Here is a 25,036-nt window from a genome sequence, read left to right on the forward strand (position 1 = left end):
AAGCGGAAGCGTGGGGCCCCGGTGCGGCCACGTCCGGGGCGTGGCGGGGGCGCGGCGGGGGCGGGGCCAGGAAGCTGCGAGGGGCGGGGCTGTGCCGCGCGGCCCGGAGCGGGTCCCTGGACGGTTTTGAGCGTCCGCTTCTCACCTGTGAAACGCGGGTAAGGACACCTGCTTCCCAGTGGGGAGGGGTGGGCTGGATGACATGCAGGAATGCGCCGGCTGGCCCCAGGAACTCCCCGTTGAAAGGATACCGGGTCGGTGACCTCGAAAACGTACCGGGGAATTTCTTCCAATGCCTTACGCATTTTAAATTTTCGATTGACGTGTACTGGATTATTCTGATACTTCTGAGCACGTGGACAGTGATTTTGAGAGGCCTTTAATGTCTGTTGGAGCACTTGGATTACACATAGAAAAGTAAGCAAATGAAAATTGATGTTTTTTCAAATTCAGAGAAAACAAGATTGTAAAATAAAGGACATAATTATAGTGCATTACTTCTCTCAGTAGTGAGCAGTGTTTAGGTATCATGTAAGCTCTGTTCAAATGAAAAATAAACCACACAAGAATATGTACCTTGTATTCCTTTACTTTATAGTTTTTACAAAATTAATTTGCTTTGTATGTGTATTTCTAGAAGAAATGTATTGGGTATGTCGATGCAAGAATGTCTAGCCTAAGAAAGTCTTATAAGAGTTTATTTGAGCCAAACGGATGACAATTGCAGGCGAGCAAAATCTCAACAGATTGAGAAAATGCTCCAGAGAATGGCAGTTTTGCAGCTTATTTTATACATTAGAGTCAAAGGAGGAGACCTACAGAGGTTTACACGAAATCCCTTGATGGTAAATAAAGGGTGGGAGAAAGCAAAATGGAATCTCTGGCATTGGATAAAAAGCAAAATGGAGAGGACATACTTTATTTACATTGGAGGGTACTGGATAGTTAACATTTACAAGACATTAGAGATGGTATTTGGGCAACCATTTAATAATGTGGTCTCATGCTCTTGTACCAGCAAGTGTGCCTTTGCGGGGTCAGGAAAAGAAAATTACTCTGACATTTCAAAGGTATGTTATCTTAGATTGCACAAAAACAATAGACAATTTCAAAGGTAGACTGACCTTTGTCAAGGAAGCTATAGGCCTAGGACGGGCCTACCCACCATGACCCGCTTTTACTTCGGAACTTTTATGTTCTGGCCATCTTGTGTGGTTACTTTTGGTCTCTGAGTGTGTATATGTGCGGGCCTCCCCTGAGCTTGTCAGGTTCAGCACACGGCCCCTTTTTGGTCCACAGGTAAAATAACAGTAGGTTATTGTGGGGACAGAGCCCCAGAGAGCAGTTTCCAGGCTCTCGGCCTCACGTGGAAAGGTGCTGGCTCGGGTAGTAAATGGCCATCAGCTATTACAGGTTCGCCATTAGCCACTAGTATAACTGCCGTGGCTAGGCGGGCAGGTTGCTTAGTTGGCAGAGAAGGGCGGATTGCAGCTAGCAAGGGGGATTGGTTGGCAGAGAAGCGGCCGGCGGATGGCGGATTGTGTGGCTCCTGCTTCCTGTGTCTCCAGCCCAGCCGCCAGCGAGAATATAGTGGTGACTCCCCTACCTATGGCTCTGTTGTTGCTCCTTTTTGGCCTCACCACGTCCTGTGTTCTTGTGCGGGGAGCGCGACCAGAGTCCCTGCACGACAGTTACATTGTAGTAGCAGATCTTGTTACTGTTTCAAAGTGCTTTCCAAACGGTTCATTAGAGCTGTGACAGACGTACTGTTGAGGCATCTGGGCACATGCAGCAGCTGGGGGGTCAGAAATACGCCTGGAACCCTGTAGGCTTCTTTCTTCCATGTATCCATCCAGCAGGCCCTTACAGAGCACCTACTCCTTACTGGACCTTACCATGCGCTGACCCAAGAGCTGGCTGGATTCCCAGCACTTGGCATCTTCTGCATACATAGCAGTAGAGAAGACTATAAAGAGAAGAGAGGAGAATAACAAATAATACAAACATGATGTTTCAGGTTTGTTTATCCAGAACATTATCATTCAGGAAACAATTGTAAACACTTCTGTGCAATGCTCTAGGGTTAAAAAGACAGTCATTGATCTGTCCCCACAGGGAGCTCACCAAGAGTAGTTGACTTATTTTCCATAATAAAATAAATGGCGGTGGTATGAGAAAGTCAAAGAGTGCTGTAGAAGAATACGGAGACCGTCACTTCTGGTTGGGAGTAGGTGAACCACAAGAGGATCTGGGGAGCAGGGGCTGGCCTGGAAACTGCTCCTTAACATGTAGTCAGAGATGGGAGAGGGGTAACATGAACGAACTTACCAGGTACATACACAGAATATTCACTGTTTAAGGTAAATTCATATTTCAACTTCCTTAAATGTCACAGTAATTATATAGAACTTACACAAACTTGGAACAATGTTTGCTATAAGTTCTCATTAATGTTGCTATATCATTTTTTCAATCAAGTGAATAATTTCCACCTTTTATAACCTTTTAGAATGCTTCTCAAAGAATCCCTTGTGGACTGAATCACTCATGTTTTTTGCCTAGACCCAGGTATTTTGCCTCTAAAATAGATGACATGTTTCCCAGTTCTCCATGTACTCAAGGTTAATGTACAGAATCTCCCAAATTTAAGCTCTTCTCTCTTAAGTTAAAAAAAATCTTTGGCACCTGCTGCTGGAAGTCTGCTGGTGAGCGCTACAAAGGAAGCCAAAAGGATAAACATGTAACCTCCCTTTTGCTATTAATAGTCGCTCGAGATCAAAGGAATGAGGTATATGGGGGCGGGGAGGGTTGTGTGACTGCAAACCGCCCTTCACTTCCAGGGACAACTTCCAGAGGCTGTGCTGGGAGTTCGGACTTGGGTTCTAAGTTCTACCTGCCTGGCAATGTGACAGAGCAGTGAGCCCTGAGAGGACTCATCCACGCCATGGGGCTGTGGTTTGACTCTGAGAAACCCTTTTCTCAGGTCAAGCTGCACTTACTTCAGCACCCACCTCTCTCAGGAAGCCTGTCTTGACTTGGGGGGCTGAGCACACCAATTATGCTGCCTCCTTTGTGTGTCCAGAGTAGCTTAGGGTTCTGAAGGATTCACACTGGCCCAGTTTTCCCATCTTCCGCCAGCCCTGGATGCTAGTCTAAATAGTCACAGCCATCGTGCCACTGCAGCATGTGCTGCGGCCTCAGCAAAGCGTTTTTGACAGGCTACCTTGGAAATTCAGTCCTGTCGCAAAGCAGGAAATTTAGCTCAGAGTATAACTACATGTCTGGTTCTTAAATGGCAGGACCAAGATTGAAGCTCAAGCCTGTCAGACTACCAGCCTGTGAAGGTCCCAATGTCAGCACTTTGGGTTGCTGATTTGGTTGGGGACCAAGTAAGAATGGCCATACTGGGGTTGGGGTCTGAGTGGCAACAGGAACTTGAGTGACTGACTGGGACTCTCTCCATTGATTCCTCTGTCAAGGGTTAAGTTTTGGAATTGGAGAGGTTGTTTTTCAGTTTGCTGTAGCATACAGAACCTACTACAAAGAGCAAGTAAGCAGCAGGAAGAGACCTTAGAATCCTTGTCAGTTTCATTTAGCATTAAGGAAAGGCTCTAAGAAACAAGGTTTGCATTACCGTCTTCAAGATGCTACTCTGGCTTCTTTGTACAGTATTGGTTTAGAGTCAAGTCCTTCAACCAGCTCAGTGAATAGTATTTTCAAAGCCAGATATTCAAGCCAAGGAAACAGACTCCAGGTTGACCTGGAAGCAGCTTTACATCCCCACCCCAAGAATCAGCACCAGACGTCTGTGGCTTAGTTCACCTTTCAGGTAGTAGGAGTGGTTAACATGGCGAATTGTTACAGTGCACTGCCACCACCACCACCACCACCACCACCGCCTCCAAAAATACCCCAAAACACAGTATGTATTCCATGCTGTTTAACACAGACGATATTAAATAGGTAATAATATGGAATGTTCATCTCTAGAACTGTAATTTCTCTTGAAACAATTCCTCTCACACCCCCCCCCACCGTTATTACCAGTCTGTTTAACCAGTTGGTAGTTTATGTCCAAAATTATCTAACCCTGATAGCACATATACCTGTGGCCATATGCTCATGAGTTCTGCCAGGTGTAAGAGCCTCAGAACTGGGTATCTTAAGAAAAAAAATTTCATCCTTGTAAATAAAAATTTAAACTACTCAACATTATCTCCATATATCATCCTTTCTGGGCTATTCAAAAACAATAAACATTTTTTTTTTTTTAAGATAGGAACACACCAACATCCCAGGGTCTTTGCTTGGATTAATGTCACCAAATATCTTAAATCTGAGCATTTCTTTCCTCTCTTCCGTTTTTAGCTTTTTCGGCAAAGCCAATTTCATTGGAAAAGCTAATGAGAACTATAAACCTTTCTATTATAGAAAAGTCCCAATCTTAAAGGATTCATGAATGCTGGTTCAGGAAACTTGGCTCTAAAAAAAAAACACAAAACAGTGGCATTGCTACCAACCAGAAATATACAAGTGCCAGGTTACTGGAGGTCATGAACACCACACAAAATACAGGCTGACGGACTATTGCCTGGTTGGCTGTCTTCAAAAATAAGATGACTGTTATTATTTCAAACAAAAAAGAGGCCGGACAAAGAACAATTTTTACCCATTATGATTTATTCTCTACAATACTTCGTTAAAGAGTTCAATGATTCGCACTCAGAAGTTATATAGCCAAGAGGCAACCAAGTGTAATACGAAGAATTGGTCTGAAGTCTGCACTGAAGGCCATACAGTCTCTTGCTTCAGGGAAATAAGAACGAAAATTAACAAAAAAACACAAGCTCCCTAGGCTCCAGAATCTCAATAGAAAATAACATCAACGGTTAGTGAAACTGTAGGTGTTAACATATCATGGAAAACAGATCTTGTGCAAATATTAAAATTAACACCTGGGACTTTTGTATAGATGATTTTTATTATAAACAATAAAATATACGTTATGTCTCAACTACAAACCTTTCATGTTGAAAGGGTCTCTAACATGAGTTGCTTTAATATTATGAAGCGAAAAAGGTTAAGAACCTCACAGTGGAAACAATCCAACACCGACAAACTCTAGTGATCAAAGACATTCTTTTAATGTAAAACAAGGACAATTCATAATTACAGAGAATGTCCTAGCTGTGGGTATTATGAGACAAGCCAACTTTCCAGACCAAAAGGCACTCACAGCTAGGGATGATACGAACTCTGAACCAAACCAGCCAAGTTGGGTTGGCTCCTTGAAGATAGTGGTCACCTACTGTTCGGCTTGAACAGCCTAAGGACAAAGGAAACACCCACAGAAAACACTCCCTTCTCTTTAACCCTGCCCCTCACACAGATGCTGGCCGTCCTCATCACTGCGTTGGTCAAGTGGTGAAAGGCAGTGCACGTGCAGTGCGGAGCCGTCCTCTCCCTATGCAAAGCTGCCATGCGGATGATCCAGACTTAGTACTTTTCCTGAGAGCCACCTGCCACACATCTTCATGAGGTGACCATGACCATACACTTCCAGGGTGTTTCCTGACTCGGCCCCATTTTGGATGGACACTGACAGTGCCATTCCTTCCAGGGCCAAATACTTTTCCTTGGTTGACCCCGAGTCCCCTTGACAAGCAAGAGGACCAGGAGCATCTCCACTGCTGGACTTGAACAGGAGCATGAGGGAATATGCAGGGAGTAAGGCTTCTTCACTCCAAAACCAGAGCCACTTCAGCGTGGTGCGGGGCTTAACCAGCCCGATTCTTGTGCACTGATTAGTTTTGCCCATTTTGTGGGTTTTAAATTTTCTGTTCATTTTCTTAAATGGTAGGTATCCTACCCCACCCTCCATAAAATAAAAAAAAAACCTACTATACATTGGGGAAGACAAATAGGGCAACGTGTCTACAAGAAAAAATAGGCTTGAACAGCATGGCACTGTAAATGCTTGCATGACCAGTCTCACTGAGCGTGCTCAGGGGGGAAAGGTTAGCACCAATTTTTTTGCTTTTTTTAATCTTTAGAAATTAAACAACTTTTAACATAGAACACTAGAACAGTAACAAGTGTGTAGCCCTATGTACCAATACTGTTGTACAAATTGAACGTGGGTGGTTTAGTCCAGAGCTGACCACCCTGACATCCATCCATGGCACCTAAGAGTAACCGTTGTCATGTCTGTAACAATACAGATATTATTCTCAGCAGCAGGAAATCATGAAACAACCCCTTCATCTTCAATAGCTTTTCCCGTTAACTTGGCAAGGGAGAAGTGGCAGGATGCAAGAATGCAGCCCGAAGTCGGATGGCGTGATACAGCCCGGCCTGGGCACCCTGATGGAGGCGGCTCCATCTTTCCCTTGCACGTTCCATATCCTCGTGAACGGAGGATGGGGCCAAGCAAACCTGCTCACCCTTATCCATCTCTTCCAGGAAATGAGACAGCAGTGCCTGTAACAGCACGTGTTGTTTCTGAGATTGTGTCCCTTCTCCCCCTCCCCCACTCCTGGTAGAAGAAAACTCAAAAGACCTTTTGACTTGCATATTTGTCCATTCTGAAAAGTCACACCATCACCACATAAACTTTTAAAAATAAATTAAATCAAAACTTTTTGTTCACTGGGTTCACTTCAAGAGTTCTCTAAGCATTTTGTTGAGAAACACTGTATCACTCGTAGGGTCTTTTCTTCCAACTGGCCACCTCTTCCTGTGAGTACTTTCAGCAGTGCCTCTGACATTGTTTCCAGAGCGTCTTCCAAGCCCCCAACTTCTATGAACTACGCCCCTGTATGAGTTGAAGAGTAGGCCAGTGGGAGGAGAAACCTGCTGACAGCTATTTGGAGTTAGCAACAGTGGGAAAGGGAAATGTGCCACATGGAAGTCTGATTGACCTAGAATAAAATGAGCTATTTGGAACCTTGCCCTGGTGGGGTAAAGATTCCCAGCGTATTAGGCAAGATAAAGATTCACCTCATTTAATTACACAGCTTTGTTCTCAAATCCTGTAAAGGACTGAATCATCAAACATCTTCCCACTTCTACAGGCAAACTAGGAAAAGGGAGCGCCTCTGCTTCAAGGCCGTTTGCCTGCAAAGAAACACAGCTGTTCTCTCCTATGACAATGTATCTTTCTAAAGCCCAACCCAGGTGCTTGTCTGAACATCCACATCTTCTGAGAACCTAGACGCAGCTATAGGCACTGCTACCAGTACGGAGTGAGGTAGCCGGGTGGTAAGGAAGAGGCCTTGCCTTGCCCGCTGCCTGCAGCGATGACACTGGGCCCTCCTGCAGGCGTCCCAGTTCCTTCCTCAGCAGGCTACACCACAGCTCTGTTCAAGACCAGGAGACTCAATGCAAGAAGAGTGCCAGAAAATCCACCTGACAGCGGGATGAGAATGAAACCTTCAAGGCTAACTGAGCGATGAGATCTGCAACGCCATCCAAAGGGCTTCCGATCTTGATGTGGGTCTCTGTCCAGGAGCCTCAAAGGACTCACGGTGCCCACGTCCAAGCCTAACATGGTGTCCACGTAGGAAGCATGGAGGTTTAATTAACTCTTGGTATGCAATAAACTGGAGGGTTAAAAAAAGGAATTTAAAACAACCTAAAAATGTTTCTGGTTGGTCTCCGTTGCCCAGACTGCCAGGGGAATACACCTACTTGATCTGGGGAGGCTGTAGGGGTGTGTGTGGGGTACACCTTCAGGAATCATCAATTCCAGCTTTAACTGTGTGGCCAACACAGGCGGCAAACCACTAGTGGCACCTGTGTGCCAAGGGTCTTCTGAACCCACACAGTAATTCCCACCAGTCATGGAGGAGCCCCAATCCAACGGAACCCCATTATGAGGAAAGGCTGAGATAAGGCTTGGGCCCCTCAAGTTCTGTTTCATTCAGTACAACCCCATGCCTCCCATTCCCCCCAGTCAGCTGGAGGCAGACTTGGCAACGGAAGCTAGCATCATAAAATGGTGCAGTAATAGAAGTAACTGGACCAGGAAGAGGAGGCGTCTGCTCCAATGATGTCATAGCCATTGGTGGCCACAGAGGGGTGGGACTGGTCATGCAGCCGTGTGTCAGGAGTAATGATTGTAGAGGGGCGGGGCATGAAGAGTGCCATTCTGGAAACAGTGCTGTCGAGAAGCAATATATTCTGCATAACTGATTGTCACCTTCTCACTTCGGTACCTGTGTAAGGAAACAGGAAAGGGTATCAGGAACCTCAAACACTTCATTTAGTAAACTCACTCAGCAGAGAAAACCAAAAGCTTATTCCACATTTTGAAAGAATAAAATGGAAGACCAAGAGCAACCTTACTTACAGAAAATGAAAGACAGCACAAAGAAACAATGTTGTTAATACGAATGAACAAGATGAAAAGCACAGTCACAGTCCCCTGAGAATGTACTTTCTGCACATCCCACCTTAAACACTGCAAATGCTTATCATCAGGCTGCTCTTAAGCAATCTGCTACTGGGGGCGGGGTGAAGAATTTCAAGGTCAAATGACATGGGAGGCAGATTGGAAGACGACTGCACCAAAGCTCAGTGTAAACTGCGTATCTACTGTCAGGTTAAAATGTGATAAATTGACAGAAATGCAACCTCAACTTGCAAAAAGCAATAAACAAGTCATTTATAACCAAAAGGGCACAGATACCTAATTCTGGGTCAAATTCTCATGAAGCAGGTTAAAGGATCCTGGGGCTACATAGGACGGGTCTCAATTCCCAGATGAATATGCCATATCATATCACAGGGTCGTCAGAACAGAATTCATAGCACTTTGGCTTTGCTCTGGAAAGAGCCACGAGTCAGGATGCGAAGCATGGGGTGTTACAAACCTATGGAGCCTACTACAGACCACAGGAGCTGGGTGTGACAGTCCTTACCCAGAGCCATCTCTTTCCCACTGTAATCACTCCTCCACTGCAAGGTGGTTATTCCTGAATTTTGACAGGGAAATGGCTGTTCAAATAAATTATAATAATAATAATAATAATGCTTTGTATTTGAAGATTTTTTTTTTGGAATCCAAAGCATTTCAAAAAACACTGGGTTATCTTCCAAATAGACCTATGAGGTTACTATATGATTATTCAGCATTTTACAGATGAGGGGGCCAGAGGCCCACAGAAGCCCACAGAAGCCAACCCTCTCAGTGTCTTCGATTTCAGGAGGGATGGGAAGAGAACTGACATCTCCTGACCACCTACAATACTTCCTGGTCCTGGTCTAGAAATTCCACACACATTACCTCACCACACCCTAAAACAACCCCAAGGCATTATCACACTTCTTACAGACAGAATTGTTTTCCACTCAGAGGCAGAATAACTGACCCAGGTCACATAGCTGAGTGGTAAAGCTGGGCTTCAGACCCCAGGTCCATGTGCATTCTACCACACGAGGCAGCCTCCCCTAAGAAGCATTCACCCCAAACAGGCATTTCCTTGTAACTCTTTTTAAAAGCATTTTCTGATTAGTCCTTTCACATGCCACCCATGTCCCTGCCACCTGACTGCATGTGACTTCAACTGAGCCTGGCCTTCCACAATGAGAGCCTTCTCTAGCTTCAGGCTTTCCTTTCCCCTCGGCCTCCCCACCAGTGAGTCTGGCACAGATACCCAACTTGCTCTGTGGCCCAGGGCCTGCTCCCACCCTGCTGCCGCTCAGCTGTTGGGCACCCAGGAAGTGGGTGCCACTGCTGTCTCAGAGCCTCAGTCTCACCACGCTTCTGGGGTTTAAGAACATTCGCCAAGAAAACTTTCTTCTTCTCCTCTCACTACAAGTATCCTCCATCTAACTCTAAATTAAAACAAGGAAAATGAGACAGTGGCTTACCTGGTGAGTTTGATCGTTTTTCTGAATTCACTGGTAATTGGAGCCTTAAAGCCACCTTTCCTGAGCAGGGAGTCTATTGTCTGGATCTGATCCCAGTCTAAGAAGAAGAGGCACACCGAGGTCAGAGCAGAACGACCGAGTGGGACATGCTCTAACGCGGGGAGAGAAGGCAGGGAGCTGTCTGACGCACTGACCGTCCAAGGAAAACTGTGGAGACCTGAGATTAGGGCCTGACACACGCCAGAGTGGTATCCCCAGGCAGCCCAGCTCCTGCCTCTTTCCTGTCAGATGTGATCCCAGGACAGGTATCTAGGAACAAACTTGGTCCCAACTCAGATAGCCTGTTGGCCCAGTGCTGCTGACCAGGCTGTTCTGTGGAGAGAGAGTTCAAGTTCTGCAGCTGATACCCCTTCGTGGGGCCTTCCTTCAATCTGATGAGCTGCAGGCATCCTGGTTTCTATTGCAGAGAACTGATGTGGGAAGGCAGCTTTTCCTTTAAGAAGGGTGGGGAAGTTGTTCACACATACACTGTTGTGTTGTCCTCGCCCATTTTTAACAGATAAAACCCAACATCCCAAATTGAAAATCCCCTAAATTACTGCAGTACGTGCCAATTTTTATTTTTCCTAACCAATTTTCAAACAGCAAAGTAATTTATTTACTTAAATTATCATCACATCTCAGTATTAGAAAATACTTATGGAGAGTCACCTTGCACAAATACGTCAGATTTATGATCTCAGAGCTGGATAAAAGGCTTCCTTTTTAGGTCACATCCACACTGCTTTTGAAAAAGTTTTAATACAACAACAATGGAAACCAACAAAGCAACTGCTTTCCACATAATTCAATGACATACTAAACTGGATATCATTCTCTATTCCAGGTTCACACCCAACAAATAAATACTGTATGTTTCACATATTAATTTGAAAAACAGACTAAATTCAAGAAAGTAAGAAAATCGGGTTACATATCACAGAATGCACAAGCAGTGCTTAAAGGTAATTCTTTTAAAGAGAAAACCTGCCCAACTCATTTCTTAGCTTTAATGTCACATTATAAGAACTTAGTAACTTAGAACCGAATTCTTAAAAATAAAAAAAGACAGAAATTATGTTTTGCCTTTTTTCAAGTATAACATTGTTTCATAATTCATGACCAACCATTCAAAATCCACTGATATGGGCAGCTTCCCTTTACAATGAATTCCATAACATGGTCAAGTTAATCGGTGCAATTTTACGACAATTATCACTGTAATTTTGGGGGCCAAGAAATAAAACTATTCACTGAAAGTAAGTGAAACAAGCAGGTGAGTAAGAGAAATCTTGACTCCTTTTCACAGCTTCTGCATCTTTTGGGGAGTTCATTTCTCCTTCTGTAAGAAAGGCACTCATTTTTTGTTGCGGTTGGGCTGAAAGACAACATCCTCCATTTTCCTGACCTGCACTTGGCAACACTGGGAACAGCATCATTCACTGAAATTCCATTTGTCCAACTCACCTTGTTCCTTAGCAACCTCAGGTAAATATGTGGCTGTACGTTTGACACCTTTTTCATTGATGAATTCAATTCGAATCCCATGGACCCCTACCTACAGAAAAAAAAAAAAAACCACACAAATAAATGGCATTGACTTATTCTAAGGGCACTTCAGTCATCCACATAGAAACTGCCAACATCCCCTGACCAGCTTGACCCAGGTCTGAGAAAAGGAGACCTTTTGCTTTCTATGACTCACTTTCTGTCTCAGGTATAAAAGCCAAAGAAACTTTAGCTTGAGGGAAGGTGTGATTCTAACTGTAGCCACCTCTGAGAGTTACAGATATAAATTCTTTCAATAGCTCATCTGATAATCTTGAATATTCCACTTTATTCCAGTAAATGAACATGCCACAGGGTTCTGATCTGGGTTCATGACTCTTCATAAATGACTCTAAATAACAACTTTTACTCAAGGGCTTGCCAAGAGGGATCTAGAATGTTCTGCTTTATCCCCATTATTTATTAGACATAGGAGAAGGGTGTGAACCAGAATGGACTGGGAAGAAATGGGAGAAGAAAGCCGTCACAATATTTCTGCTTCTACTATCACAGCAGCTTTTCTGTCACTTATGTTGCCCAAATTGCTTCCAAACTCAGCTTTCACATTCTTATGCCCTCAATGAAGGAGATACATTACCATGTACTAACCCGAACCCAAATGCAACGAGAGACGCAGAGTTCCAAATGCGGCTGTTCTCACCTCCCAGTCCAGGTAATCACTGGCATCCTCAAAGTTAGTAAGGAGGGAGACAGAGCAGGAAAGTTTAGGCAGCTCCTCTCGGGTCAGGGGGGGGAACCGGCTGTCCTTAAGTGCACTGGAGGGGACAGAAAGCATGTGTGAGGCTACTCTCGAGTTGGGAGCCAATACCATGTGCCCTGAGCTACACAGAGGGCAGCCATTTCCGTCAATACTAACGTGCTAAAACATAACTTATTAACTGTCTATACTTGAACTGATATGTGATTCACCAGACTAAAGCCCCCACATTCCCTGATTACCAAGAAGAGAATACTCATTCTTAGAAGAAATAAAGTCAGGCAGTTGTTTTCGATCCTGTAGATAAATCTGATTGCCAATTGACCTACAGATCTGATGCCTGGTGTTAATTAATTACCTGGTTAACGTGTATTCCCTGAGTCCTGAATGAAGATTCATGGCTGAGAAGGTCCCAATGCAGCCACGAAGCCGCTTGTCCCGCCCTGTCTTCCATGTCACAAAGAGTGGACTAAAAACAAAACACAAAACACTCGCCAGCCCCAAATTACTCATGTGTAAGAACAAAACCTCGGCTTTATCCCTGTTCATTTCTGCTATTCCCCCAAAGGACTGTTTTCTGAATTGCCGGCCAGCTGCCTGCCTTTCTGGGAGTCGCGCAGTCCCTGCAGGGAAACAGAGGGGACAGCTCAACAAGACCGTGTGAAGACAGGCTCTCTGGGCCACCTTGCCTGTGAGCCTGCTCATAGCTCAGACTCCACGCGTATGTGTGTCACACTCCTCATTCTCTGCTCAGGACTCTACTTCCCGTCCTTCTAACTCTCCATGTCTCTCTCCTCTTCTTTACTCTATTTTGAGTGTCCATGTTCCCTAGTTCCATCCTTCATGAAGACACACTGGGCCTGTATACCTTCTCCTCCTTAGCTGTAAGCATTCCCTGCAACCCCACATTGTTCCCGTAATTATTTCTGTTCCTGGCAATTACAAATAGCTCCTGTTCATAAATGTTCAGAAAAAAAAAAATGTCTTTTGAAGAGAGTTCATTATTAGAAGTTGCCACTTTCTGTTTCTAGGCCAAAGTCAAGCTTCATTAGGCTACATCAGACTGAAGGTGACAGATTTTTTAGAAAGAGGTTACAAGTCTGTCCCCTCTTCCTGAGATTCCTCCAAATTCCTCTGCCCTTACCTCTTAAGATTGTTGAGTTATACACTTCTAAAAAGCAACTTAAATTTTTTAAGTTTTCTACTTCTTTGATCATTGTTACAAAGCAGATCTCCCACCTACCCCTTTTTTCCTTGCACTAAAACACCTGAACGGCACCAGCCAAGGTTACGGTCTCCAAATCAATCCAAACAAGAATTCCACTGTTTGCAGGATGGAAATATTAATATAAGCCCATGAATGTAACAGCCCATACACTATACCCACTCTTCTAAATCTGTGTCCCTCTCCTTACGGGACACACCTGACCACCTCAGACCAACACTCAGAACCCGCAGCTGCTCAGTCAGGATTCGTCTGACCATGGTATCCCATGGCAATCCTTCCCTGACAAGTTAGCACATTTTCTCTCCTCTGACAGTCACACACGAGCGACATCCCCTCTACTTCTGCCCAGTGTGCCACAGACATTACTTAGCTCTGTGTGTGTGAACTGCCAACTCAACAAGTCTCCCAAGAGCGAGTACTTTTTCTTTGTGCCCCTCCATGGCCCACCCAGGGGGGCTATGTAGTGCCCTGGTGTGGCACTAACAGTTGAGGAATGGATGCTCTTAGGTCAATGAGTGCTCCAAAGCATCTCCTAAGAACAACAACCTAATGGGTCCTGGAAAAACACACTTAAATAAAGTTTAAAAAAAAAAAAAAAAGAAAGCAGTAGTGCTCTTTAAAGCCAGCTCAGAGCTGTTTCCAATTCTGAGAAAGACGCAAACAATGGCTGAGTGTCTTCACTTTGTGCTTTCTACACGCTTCCTGACACGCAAGAGTGCTTGGGACCAACAACAGTCTTGAACTACAAACAGCAGTGCACATTCTGACATTCTCGGGGGAGCGCCGGAGGCCCCAGGGGATAACCAGGGGCTTGCTGAAGGGCAGTCAGGAGCATCACAGCTCCTGCTAAATAAGCCACTAGTCTCCAACAGGCCCTCAGAAACCCCCAACCCACTTGGACGTCAACACTACAGGGATCCACGATGCTGTGTGACGGTGTGACCTCTACACCTGAGAGGGTAAAAGTGCCAAAACCAAAATCCTCCTAATTTGAAGACTCAAGCCTACGCTTCACCTCCTCCACACATAACCTAGTCTTCTTCCATTACTAAATCCTGTGAATGGTCTAGATGTTATTGGACATTTCTCATCATCCTATTCCCGTTACCCTTTCCCCAAAGCAGGGGAAAGCTTGTATAAGCAGCAGACTCTCAAGAGAACGACCCCAAAAAGACGCCATCATGCCTTTCTCACTGACCCCTGCCCTGATGGATTTACTCACTAGGGGTCATTGGTGAATCTAGGAAGCCGGGGCTGTGGGAAGCCATAGAGGTGACAGTAGAGGACGTCAAAGCAGTAGCAACACATCTCTGCAGTCACCACCAGATTCTTGGTGGTGTTGGCAGTTCCGTTGGGTCGGGGGAGAGGGCTCAGCGCTCCCGATGTGGGATTCATTCGTGTGATGGGAGAGTTTCCAGGTCCCAGCGTTAAGTCTGCCACATTCTCCCGACCACCGCTGCCATCCACATGCTGGTGATTCTGAAGAGGTCCTGAACTGGAGGCAGGGCCAGTCGTGGACTGGTTCCCAGGGGTGTGCGCTCCACTGCCAGATAACTTGGGCTTCTTGACCCCACAACAGCCTGCTGCCAACCTGGGCTCGAGTGGAGGAACACAACGTCTTTTTCCCATCCTGACTCAGAGCTCGAGGTCTGGGATGCTACAGAACCCTAAGCAAACAGAGAGTAGGTAAGATTAATGCAAACGGCTAGTTAAAAGGAGAAAACAAAAATCAAAGAGGGGGAGTCCACCTGCAGAGGTAAGAATCGCCAATTCTTTCTCTCACCTGCGTTATATGGTCACAATCGCTCGCAGACCAGAAAGGCTAGGAGACCCTGAATTCCACACCAGAAGCTCCTAACCTTTTCCTAAATGGGAACAATTTATTTTATTTTCCATAAAGCTATGATCAGCATGGATGGAGGAATGTGAGAAGGTTCTCTCTTGCCCAAGACTGTCTTGGGCAGAAGGAAGGGTGGGGTAGCAGCCATCTTGAAACCGATGAGGACATTTCAAAATTGACTAGAAGAGTACACCTGACCTGTAGGACTCTGTCAGATCGCTTTCTCTACCTTTTTAGAGGATCCACATTGAACAACCCTATTTTTAAAGGATCCCAGAGGAACTTTTATGCTTCTGCTTGTTAACCACATCCTTTCAGCATTTTCCTCATCACTAACCTAAATCGGTCTAATTTCAGCCCCAGATGTTAGGGAAGGTGAAAAGCAGTTAGCTGCCATCCTGAAAAGAGCACACCTTCTAACACAAGCTCCCACCTTTCTGCCCTCACAGCTCTCATTCTCCGATGTCTTACTCATTTTCTTTGGCTCTCTGAAATTTCTACACATGTCTCTATCCTTTCAAGACCCCATTCAAGAAAAGCTACAACCTAGCGGAAACCTTTCACACAAATGACCCAAGCTTCAGTCCTTTTGTGAGGTAGCCATTTCTGTCCTGTCATAGCAAGGCAGACATATGCAAAGCCACTCAGTTTATCAAAATGCAGCATCAGATGCACCAGGAAACCAGAATGTCCCATCTGATGATGTGAAGGAGGGAGGCTATATTTCACTAAATTTTCCTTTCTTAAAAAGCCTAAGGTAAAAATGTATAGCTATATAACATAACCGAGATCCTTTATCTGTTGTGTCAATAGTCAACAGAGAAAGGGAAAACCGATCCTAGTTATTTCAATGTCGATTACACCAGAGTTTGTAAAATTCTGTTGACTTGAAAAAAGTATACTGTTTTCTTCTCATTACATGTTAGTTTTAGCCCCTACCCCCAATTATAATGTATTATTCTACCTAAAATTGTCTCTGTGATTTGAATACATACCATGTAACTATCTTTTCAGGCACTGGTCTACAACACAGTATTTTGGTCGTAAATTCTACCTTTCAAATCAAATTAGGTATTTATGTACCCATTTGCAATGCCATTATTTCTTCCAAAACAATCTGTCACTTTAAATTGAATGAGACACAAAAATTTCACAAACGTTATTTATGTTCTTGATATATGCTGATCTGTAACAAAATACCCATTTTTGTGTCGAGGACGATTCTCGGTGAGACAAAAGTTGTCTGTAGCCAAGGAATAACAGCTTGCATACTTCAGTACCTGGCTTCTTTGTGAGAAAGCCTTATGCACTTGATACACGAAAACCTCCAAAGACTAGACTGTTCTGAGCGTGGACGTCTTTGTTTTGTTTAGACTGCTAAGACAGGGAGCAGAATGTCTCGATTAAAAATGCTACCTCAGAGCCGGTTGGCCTGGGTTCAAATCCTGATTCCTTCAGGATTACTTCTCTGACTCAGTTTCTTCACAGTGAGAGTAACAACAGGATTTGCCTCATGCGGTTGTTAGGAGAAGTAAATGAGTCTAATGCATGTAAAGTTCTTACTACAGTGTCTGGCATGTAGCAAATGTCAATTTCCTTAGCTTCTCTCGTCACCTAGCTTTTTTTTTTTTTTAATTTATTAGTTTCAAGTGTACAAGACAAGGTACTACTTAGACGTTCATCATTTATATCCCTCACACTGTGAACCCCCCTCCCACTATCCCTATCCCCATCCACTATCCCTCCAACCTCGCACCGAGCCATCACATTATATATATAAAATTATAGTTGGCATTCATTAATGTTTAGCTTCTGGTGTACAGAGCCATGATCAGGCATCCACAGTATCCCTGATCGTCACCTAGCTTTTGCTGGGCTGCTCGCACTAGGACAGAACTCCCTGAAGGCAGGGACTTCACTGAGCACCAGGGCTTAGCACAGGGCTGGCACTGCACAGATGCTCTTTAAACAGGGTTCCACGGAACCCTCAAAACAACTCAGCAAGACAGACGCCGTTACCCTCCTTTTATAGAGGTGGGGCTTCAGGTTTACTAAACCAGATAACCTGCCCAAAGCCAGACTGCCACGAAGTGGCAGAGTTAGTACTGGGCCCCAATCTATCTGTCAGACTCCAAGGCCTGGGTTTTCCCAGCAGGTCACAAAGAAGAGTGAGGGCTGCCAATAATAGCCATTGGATTCAGTCCCTATCCTAAGGGCATGATGGAAAACAAATTACATTCAAAGGCATACTAAAAACAAGCCTAATAGTTTGCAGAATGCTGCCAACAAAAACAGAGCAGGAAAAAAAAAACCAACACCTAAGCCCAAAGCCAACATCTCAGCCATAACTCTGACAATCATCAGGAAACCTGACACTGTCATTTGAGTTCACAATAGATGTCACCGGCCTCTGAGCTCTCTTTTTCTTTAAAATACATCAGAGAAGTCCATTTTTTTTAAATTGGGGAATATTGGGGATCAGTGTGTTTTTCCAGGATCAAGTCGTTGTCCTTTAATCTAGTTGTGGAGGGCGCAGCTCAGCTCCAAGTCCACTCCCCGTTTTCAATCTCTAGTTGCAGGGGGTGCAGCCCACTATCCCATGTGGAAATTGAACCGGCAACCCTGTTAAGAGCTCACGCTCTAACCAACTGAGCCATCCAGCCACCCCTCTGAGCTCTTTTTTCTACCTTGTATATGCAGGGGGTTTAGGACACGTGTTGAGTGAAGCAGCCACAACTATCTCCAGGGAGCTGGAGTTTTAACAGGGCCCAGAGGCTCTGCCTCTGGAGAACCCCAAAGTCAAAGAAGCCAAGAGAAGGGATGAAACACAAAGGTTAAAAAGGAAATTTTTTCTCACTCTCATTATACCAAAGCACGCCTTGAAGGAAGAGCTACATGTTATCAGATGGTGGCAATTCAGGTGTTCCTTAGCAGGTGTTACCAACTACCTGACCAGGGAAACAGCCCACAGCAGAGCAACTGAAGGAGTTTTCAAAGTGCGCCAAGGCAGAACTCAAGTCCAGGCATATTCTGCCTACACACCACGTCCAATCACTGATCTGCAGTGGGGCACGATCACAACTGATTACATTTAACAATTCCCCCACACCCTCCCAAACTATGATGTGAAATCAAGAGAACCAACCCAAATCTTGTGGCTTTCTGGCCCAACCATTTCTTGCGAGGTCACTAAGCAAACAATTCAACTGATATTCTCAAAGTGACCACAGGTAGAGTTAGAGACTTTCTGCATCAAAAATACATGAGAAGGCATTTCTTTAAGAATTTACTCTATAAGTTTATGTAAAATTTCAAACATAAACAAAATAGTATAATGAACCCTATACCCAGCTTTAACAATTTTCAACATATGGCCAATTTTATTTCATCTATAGCCTACCCACTCACTCCATCTCCCCATCTTCACTGAATTATTTTGAAGGGGGCCAATATTTCACTTATCTGTCAGCATAAAGCAAACATTAAAAGAACTACAGTAAAGAATGTGAAGTAAATCACGGTGCTGGTAGTAAATACATTAACCACTATTCACCAATTTCATCAAAACTTTCTCATTAGGTTGGAGACTCTTCTAACCCAATCTAACAAAGTGGGTGCGGGGACAGAGTCCCAGAGAGCAGTTTCCAGGCTCTCGGCCTCACGTGGAAAGGTGCTGGCTCAGTTATTAGTTGGCCGTCAGCTGTAACCAGTGAGCCATTAGCCACTAACATAACGGCCGTGGCTACACTGGGGGGTTGGTTGGCAGGCAGAGAAGCAGAGGGCGGATTGAGGATCGTGTGGATCCTACTTCCTGTGTCTCACCCGGCTGCTAGCGAGACTGGGGTGCAGGAAGACCCCTTGTTGGGATACAGGCGGATGTTTGCTTTTGTGTCTTGACCAGCCGCCATCAAGAATATAGTTGTCTGAACCCCCTATCTATGGCTCCGTGGGTGTTCTTTTTCGGCCTCACCATATCCTGAGTTCTTGGGCATAGAGCGGGAGCTGAGACCCTGCGTTGACAGTGGGCATCTCACCACAACCAAGTAGTCCCAGCCTGAGGACTGCCCTACAATGATTACAGACACTCGTTTCTGTAACAGCTTGGTGTCTAAGTACAGTGTAAGATACCTCAGAAAAACAGCATTTCAATATAACAGACTAACCTGCAGTTTGACCAGCTAAAAACAAATAGCCCTAATGACATACTCAACACCGCTTCTAAAATGATGTGGGAATTTGTTCTCTCATCCCCAAACCTCATAAAAACTACCAATGATCGTATTGTGATCACAGTAGGAGTAACTAAGTGGTTACTGTGAAGTCGGTTCATCTGAAATAACTGGAATCAGGTGTAAAACCTTTGCTTTATAGACACAGGTCACCGAGACCCTCCCAAGCCTTCAGTTGGTTACCCTTTCAAAGCTAAACTCAAGGTCCATTTTAAGAGCCAGCCGCAGTGATCTCATTTTCCTACTGTATGTCCACCTGAGATCAATAGGGTGAGCTAGTTACAACTGGATCTCCACCAGATGTAGACACAGCCATACTTCCACAAAAAAGCTGGAGGAAATAAAAGGAATGGCTATTTTACCTTTTCCTTATAGACCTCCTGACCCAGCAAGTGTCAAATAAAATATGCTGTGTTGAAGTTCCCGCACCTTTCTTTACCTGACATGCAACACTCAAGGGGTCCTGACCTTCCTTAGGGTCCCCAACAAAGGCCAGCTGGGGACTTCCTCCTTTCTTCAGGGAAGCTGAGAGGCATTCTCTTGCCACTTAAATTCCAGCTGGCACTGAAATCATCCTCACCTCTACTCTCAGAGGCTGGGTCTCATTTGTGTTTGATCTTTCCCAGCACCTACCATGTGCCCTGCATGTAGCACACACACCAATAATCTTATCTACAGATCTCCTAGTAGTTTCATTTAAGTTTGCCTTTTTAATAAAAAAAAAAGTTTATGGCACAACCTAATCTTTAGATACCTGGTTCCATAGTGAGGTGCTAACTGAAGTGTATCAGAAGCGGAAGTAAATTACAAGTATCTATTCTTATCGCTGTCAACTCTGTTCAGCCCAAACCTAGAAAAGGCGTAATTCATAGCAAAATGGAGTACCAATATGGACAATTCATTCAGAAATTAGGTCAAATACCCCCACATAATGTCTTGGTTTGATTTATGCTGGTGGTGGTCTTCTTTACTAAAATACACCAGTAACTGATCAGTCCTGGGCTTAGCCTCAGGTTCTACTGTGTTTTCCCCAAAATAAGACCTCACCGGAAAATAAGCCCTAGCATGATTTTTCAGGATGACATTCCCTGAACATAGGCTCTAATGCATCTTTTTGAGCAAAACTTAATATAAGACCCGGTCTTATTTTCGGGGAAACACAGTATTTTACTTTAGGTTGCTCAAGGTTTTCCTCTGACAGGCCATACCTAGTTTCTGAACTGTACTTGAGGAGAACTTTCTTTGTTTTGAACGATGGAATGCTTTAAGAGCTACCCACTGGGGCACTATTTGCTTGGAGGGCAATATATGATTTCGAGAGTTCACACAAATCGATGCCTTATAAGTTGCTGATGTTTATAAACAAGGCATGGAGACCAGTACTGAGGGAGGGTATGAGGATGCCCTGACTGAACTGGCTGGCAGGGCAGAGGACCTTCCTCCCTCGCTGGCAGGGGTCTCTTTCAAGGCTCGTAGCTCCCACTGTCAGAGGACGGAGCCTAGGCTCTGGGGTTGCCATCTAGGCTGAAATCCCAAACCTGACTGGCCACACACTGGCCATACCAACTCAGGCACGCGATCACATCTCTGTGGACCTGCGCCTGCTGCCACACAGGACTATTTGTGAGCATTCAGTGAGAAGATGTGACAGCACTAGCAGTCCTTCGGCACATGTCTGCTACTATCAATACTATCACTACCTCTGCTACTGAAAGCAGGGCTGAGTCTAAAAATAACACAGCTTTGAGTTCTCGCCTTCTAGACAAACAAATACCTCCATAATAAAATTCTATTAAGAACTACCTTGTAGTCTAAAAGATCATATTATTAACATGGGATTATTACTCCAAACACCTCAATGCTTTTCCCCGTTGGAGAGCAATAGCTTCTAATAAATCATACACTGTTCTTTTCATTGTGAATGCCAGAAAACATGAAGAATATTGGGCTGGGAGTTGTACACAGTTCTATTCTACAGAGGTTCTCTTTTACGCTTACACTAAAAAGAAACTAAACTTGCTAAATACGCAATTATAAGTCTTGATATATATTGAGTACTAACAGAATTACTGCATCAAAGTAGTTAGATTTCAAACAATAACCAGATTAAAATATCTAGAAGAGCATTGAGGTGGAAAAAAAAATCTAGATTCACCGTTTGAAGACAAGCCTCAAAAGAGTTTATTAGAGAGTATGACCTTATAACAAAGAAAACAGATTTGTGATGTGGAAAAGAGACAAAGAAAAATGGGGTCTCTGCATTTTCTTATTACTTAGTGTATAGATGTCCATTCAAATCAAGGTTTATACAGAAGAGAACAGACTATTGTTTTGTTTGTGACAGAATTTAACTGAAATTCAACTTAGTAACTGTTATATGAGTTGTGAAACAACACCTAAGCTCTAATTATGGCCTACTTATGAAACTATTCCAAAAAATAGATGAAAAACCGACAAACATTCTGGTATATCATTTCAAAGAATTACTTCCATATATTTGAAACCCCATCATACATATCCTACTCATATCCAAAAAACAAAAATAGAAACACTTGCTGTGTGAAAAATTTCCCTGAAAAATAGACCTACATATACAATTGCTTTTAAAAGTTGTAGATTTAGAAAAATGCACAGAACTATACATTTTCATGTCAACTTAAAAAAAAAACATAAACACAGGAGTCAAAAGTTCTATTTTGTTTTTAGATCCGTTCCCATGTGACCTATGGCAAGGTGCCAGATCATTCTGGGTCTCAGTTCATTCATTTGTTAAATGAAAATATTTGTTCCCTGCCTCCCTCACAGAGGATTTGTGAGGCTCCAAAAAAATGTGAAGCACTCTGAAAAACTCTCTTACAAGAGTTATTAATAAACTCTAGGAGACACATCAGTAACATAAAATGTTCCAGAACTTTGTTTGCATGTAGAATTTTAATTACTTTTAAGATAATACCATGTTTCCCTGAAAATAAGACCTAGCCGGACCATCAGCTCTAATGCATCTTTTGGAGCAAAAATTAATATAAGACCCGGTATTGTATTATATCCAATATTATATTATATCATCATATATTACATTACATATTATGTAAGACCCGGTCTTATATAAAACCCGATCTTATAGTAAAATAAGACTGGGTCTTAATATTAATTTTTGCTCCAAAAGACGCATTAGAGCTGGTTGTCTGGCTAGGTCTTATTTTTGGGGAAACAGGGTAGCATCACCATAGCAGATTTAGGGGAAAATGTCCCAAAAAACTCTGAAGATTAGAACTGTATGGAAGAGACCCAATAATTGATTTTGACAGGAACTGTGAGTTACAATCTTCGTTCTTAAAAAGAAAAACTAATTTGGGAAGGGGGCAGAGCCAGACTGATGTACTAAAAACATAGAGGGTAAGTGTAATGCTGCACCACCATCTAGGTCATTCTAATGGGATTACAGACAATAAACCTTTCTTTACATATTTAAATTATTTTAAAAGAGTGCAAGTGGAAGGAATTTCATCAACATTAGGACCCTCTTATGGAAATAGAAAAAAACACGTGGACAAAGTAAACCTATACCCTAAAGTCCTAACACAAGCCTAAAACAAAAAAAGCAACAAAACTCTATTCTAAATATGTCCAAGGTAATACTCACTGAAAGCAGAAAGTTTGTATTGCCAGGGGAACAGCTATAACAGAGGAGGGGAGCTATTTTGTCTCTGAAATGAATTTTCTTCCTTCCGATTCCATTCCTTCGTCCTGTACCTAAGATGGAAATGCAGGTGCAGTGAATGAACAAAATCAAGGTAGTGCAGAGGTAAGAGATGGTTTTGAAAAAACTACAACTCAACAGAGCAATTTCTAAAAAAACAAATAGCTAAGGAACAGGCTCTCCTTACTTCAAACAAAACATTTCAAAATCTAAATCAAAGGTGGCAATAGCAGTTGCATGGACTGAGTCACCTCATCCTTGGCGTCATCACCAAGAAGGGAGGGCACTGAGGATCAAAGGTTTTATTGAACCTGAACATGAGACACACATTACAACTTCCTCCACCACGACTTTACAACAAAACTTGCTCTCAGGCCAAGATACACCATTTCAAGGCTCTGCACTGGTTTCAGAACATAAACACATTCCCAAATCCTCTGTAAAGAAGGCGCTGAAGAATTACTAGACAGCATGCTAGGGTCCCGACAGGCCATCCTGTTACCCCAAGGGGAGATGATAACTGCTGGTAAGCCACTCATCCTTAGTCCTACGTAAATCTCTTCGAAATCGCTCCCCAGCTCTCCCCATCCCCAGCTAGTAGAGACTCGAGCTCTTCCTAAAGATGTAAACAGGAGACTCCAGGCCCCACCCACTCTATCCAAGAAGAGGGCAGTGAAAGAGGATAGGCCTACAGGGAGAGGGAAGTGTGGCAAACTGGGGAGTTCACATCAGGACGCGGAATGGAGGACAGGAAATGAAGGGCAAACCCCACAGCCTGGAGGGGGACAGGCATAAAAGCCAAAGATGGTAAGGTGGAGGGACGACGGAAACGGGGCAAGGGGTGCACAAGGAAGGAGGGACTGAGGGGAGGGTTGGCAAAAAAAAGAGAAGAGGTATAATGTGAAACGCGTGCGTAAGAAGAGAGAGTGCGGCCGAGACACCCGAGGCCGAGTGGGGACAGGAGCGGCCGGAGCGGGCAGCGAGGAGAGGTGGACGGTAAGCGGCGACGGGTGGGGAATGCGGGTGCAGACAGCGGGCGGAGTCAGGCGAGCGCGCAGCGACGGGCGGGCAGGAGGGCCGAGCCGCGGGGGTGGGACCCGGGGCCCGGCGGGGAGCGGGCGGCGGGCCGCACCGAAACTTCTCACGGCCCGGGACTGCCCGCTCGGACGGCGTGCGGCCCGGGGCAGGGCGTCCGCCCGCCCCCTCCCCAGCACCCCAGCACCCCGGCACAGTCCCGACGCCGCCCTCCGCGGGGACACGCGGCCAGCGGGCCTCGCCGCCCGCCGCCTACCGCCCCCGACGCCCGGGAGCCCCTCCCCCACGCCGCCCCGGACCTCGCCCCCATCCCGGGGTCGGCGCCCCTGCCGCTCCGCTTGCCCGGGTGAGGAGGCCCGGCGGGCACGTCGGCGGCGGCCCGAGGGAGGCCGGGCCCTGCGGAGGAGGCGCAGCACGAGTTTCCCACCTTCTCTCCTGGCCCAGGCGCAGCCGGGGCGGACGGGACCTCTCGCGCTCTGCCTCCTCCTGCTTCATGGAGCCATGCGCCTGGGTGGGGGCTCCCGGGAGAAGCAGGCCCGCGGGCGGGCCGTTCGCGCGGCCGGGGCGGGCGGGGCGAGGAAGGCCGGCGGGCGGACGGAGGAGGAAGCGGCAGGGGGCGGCGGCAGGAAGCGCTGGAGGTAGTACCCGGGCAGCTGGAGGTCTGAGTCGAGCCGGGACCCGAGTCCTCCGGTATCCCAGCAGCCACCAGAGGCAGTGAGGTAATGGAGGAAGGATGTAGCGAGTCCTCCAGTGGACCTACGCGCCCCGTAAGCGAGCCGCGAAAACCATAGAGATCACGGCGCCACCAAAGCACCGCCCTGCTACT

General features: G+C 45.1%; 1 protein-coding gene across 9 annotated transcripts; it reads right to left on the reverse strand.

Moving 5' to 3' along the window:
- Positions 1–1,443: 1,443 nt before the first annotated feature.
- On the reverse strand, positions 1,444–25,036 carry AMMECR1L (AMMECR1 like). 9 transcript variants are annotated; one of them, XR_013993567.1, is made up of 9 exons: positions 24,638–25,035; positions 23,119–23,228; positions 14,629–15,073; positions 12,537–12,647; positions 12,122–12,236; positions 11,380–11,470; positions 9,874–9,970; positions 8,690–8,826; positions 1,444–8,216 (listed from the first exon to the last, which is right to left on the reverse strand). XR_013993567.1 is itself a non-coding variant. In XM_081052359.1 (9 exons), exons 3-8 carry the CDS (start codon positions 15,033–15,035, stop codon positions 8,948–8,950), a joined length of 849 nt encoding a protein of 282 aa, XP_080908485.1. In that variant the 5' UTR covers positions 15,036–15,073; positions 23,119–23,228; positions 24,638–25,035; the 3' UTR covers positions 1,444–8,216; positions 8,922–8,947. The 9 variants fall into 9 exon arrangements, 8 of the variants coding, with proteins under 8 accessions (XP_080908485.1, XP_080908486.1, XP_080908487.1 ...); XM_081052359.1 differs by lacking the exon at positions 8,690–8,826 and adding an exon at positions 8,922–8,975; XM_081052360.1 differs by lacking the exon at positions 8,690–8,826 and adding an exon at positions 8,922–8,997.

This window comes from Rhinolophus hipposideros, assembly GCF_964194185.1.
Source record: "Rhinolophus hipposideros genome assembly, chromosome: 6".
Classification (NCBI taxonomy): domain Eukaryota; kingdom Metazoa; phylum Chordata; class Mammalia; order Chiroptera; family Rhinolophidae; genus Rhinolophus; species Rhinolophus hipposideros.

Coding starts and splice junctions, on each gene's coding strand:
- AMMECR1L (XM_081052355.1), bottom strand. CDS start 15,035: ATGGGAAAAAGACGTTGTGTTCCTCCACTCGAGCCCAGGTTGGCAGCA. Junction 12,648..14,628: donor AGATTCACCAATGACCCCTA/GTGAGTAAATCC, acceptor TTTTGTTTTTAG/TCCACTCTTTGTGACATGGA. Junction 11,471..12,121: donor GTGATTACCTGGACTGGGAG/GTGAGAACAGCC, acceptor TTTTTTCTGTAG/GTAGGGGTCCATGGGATTCG.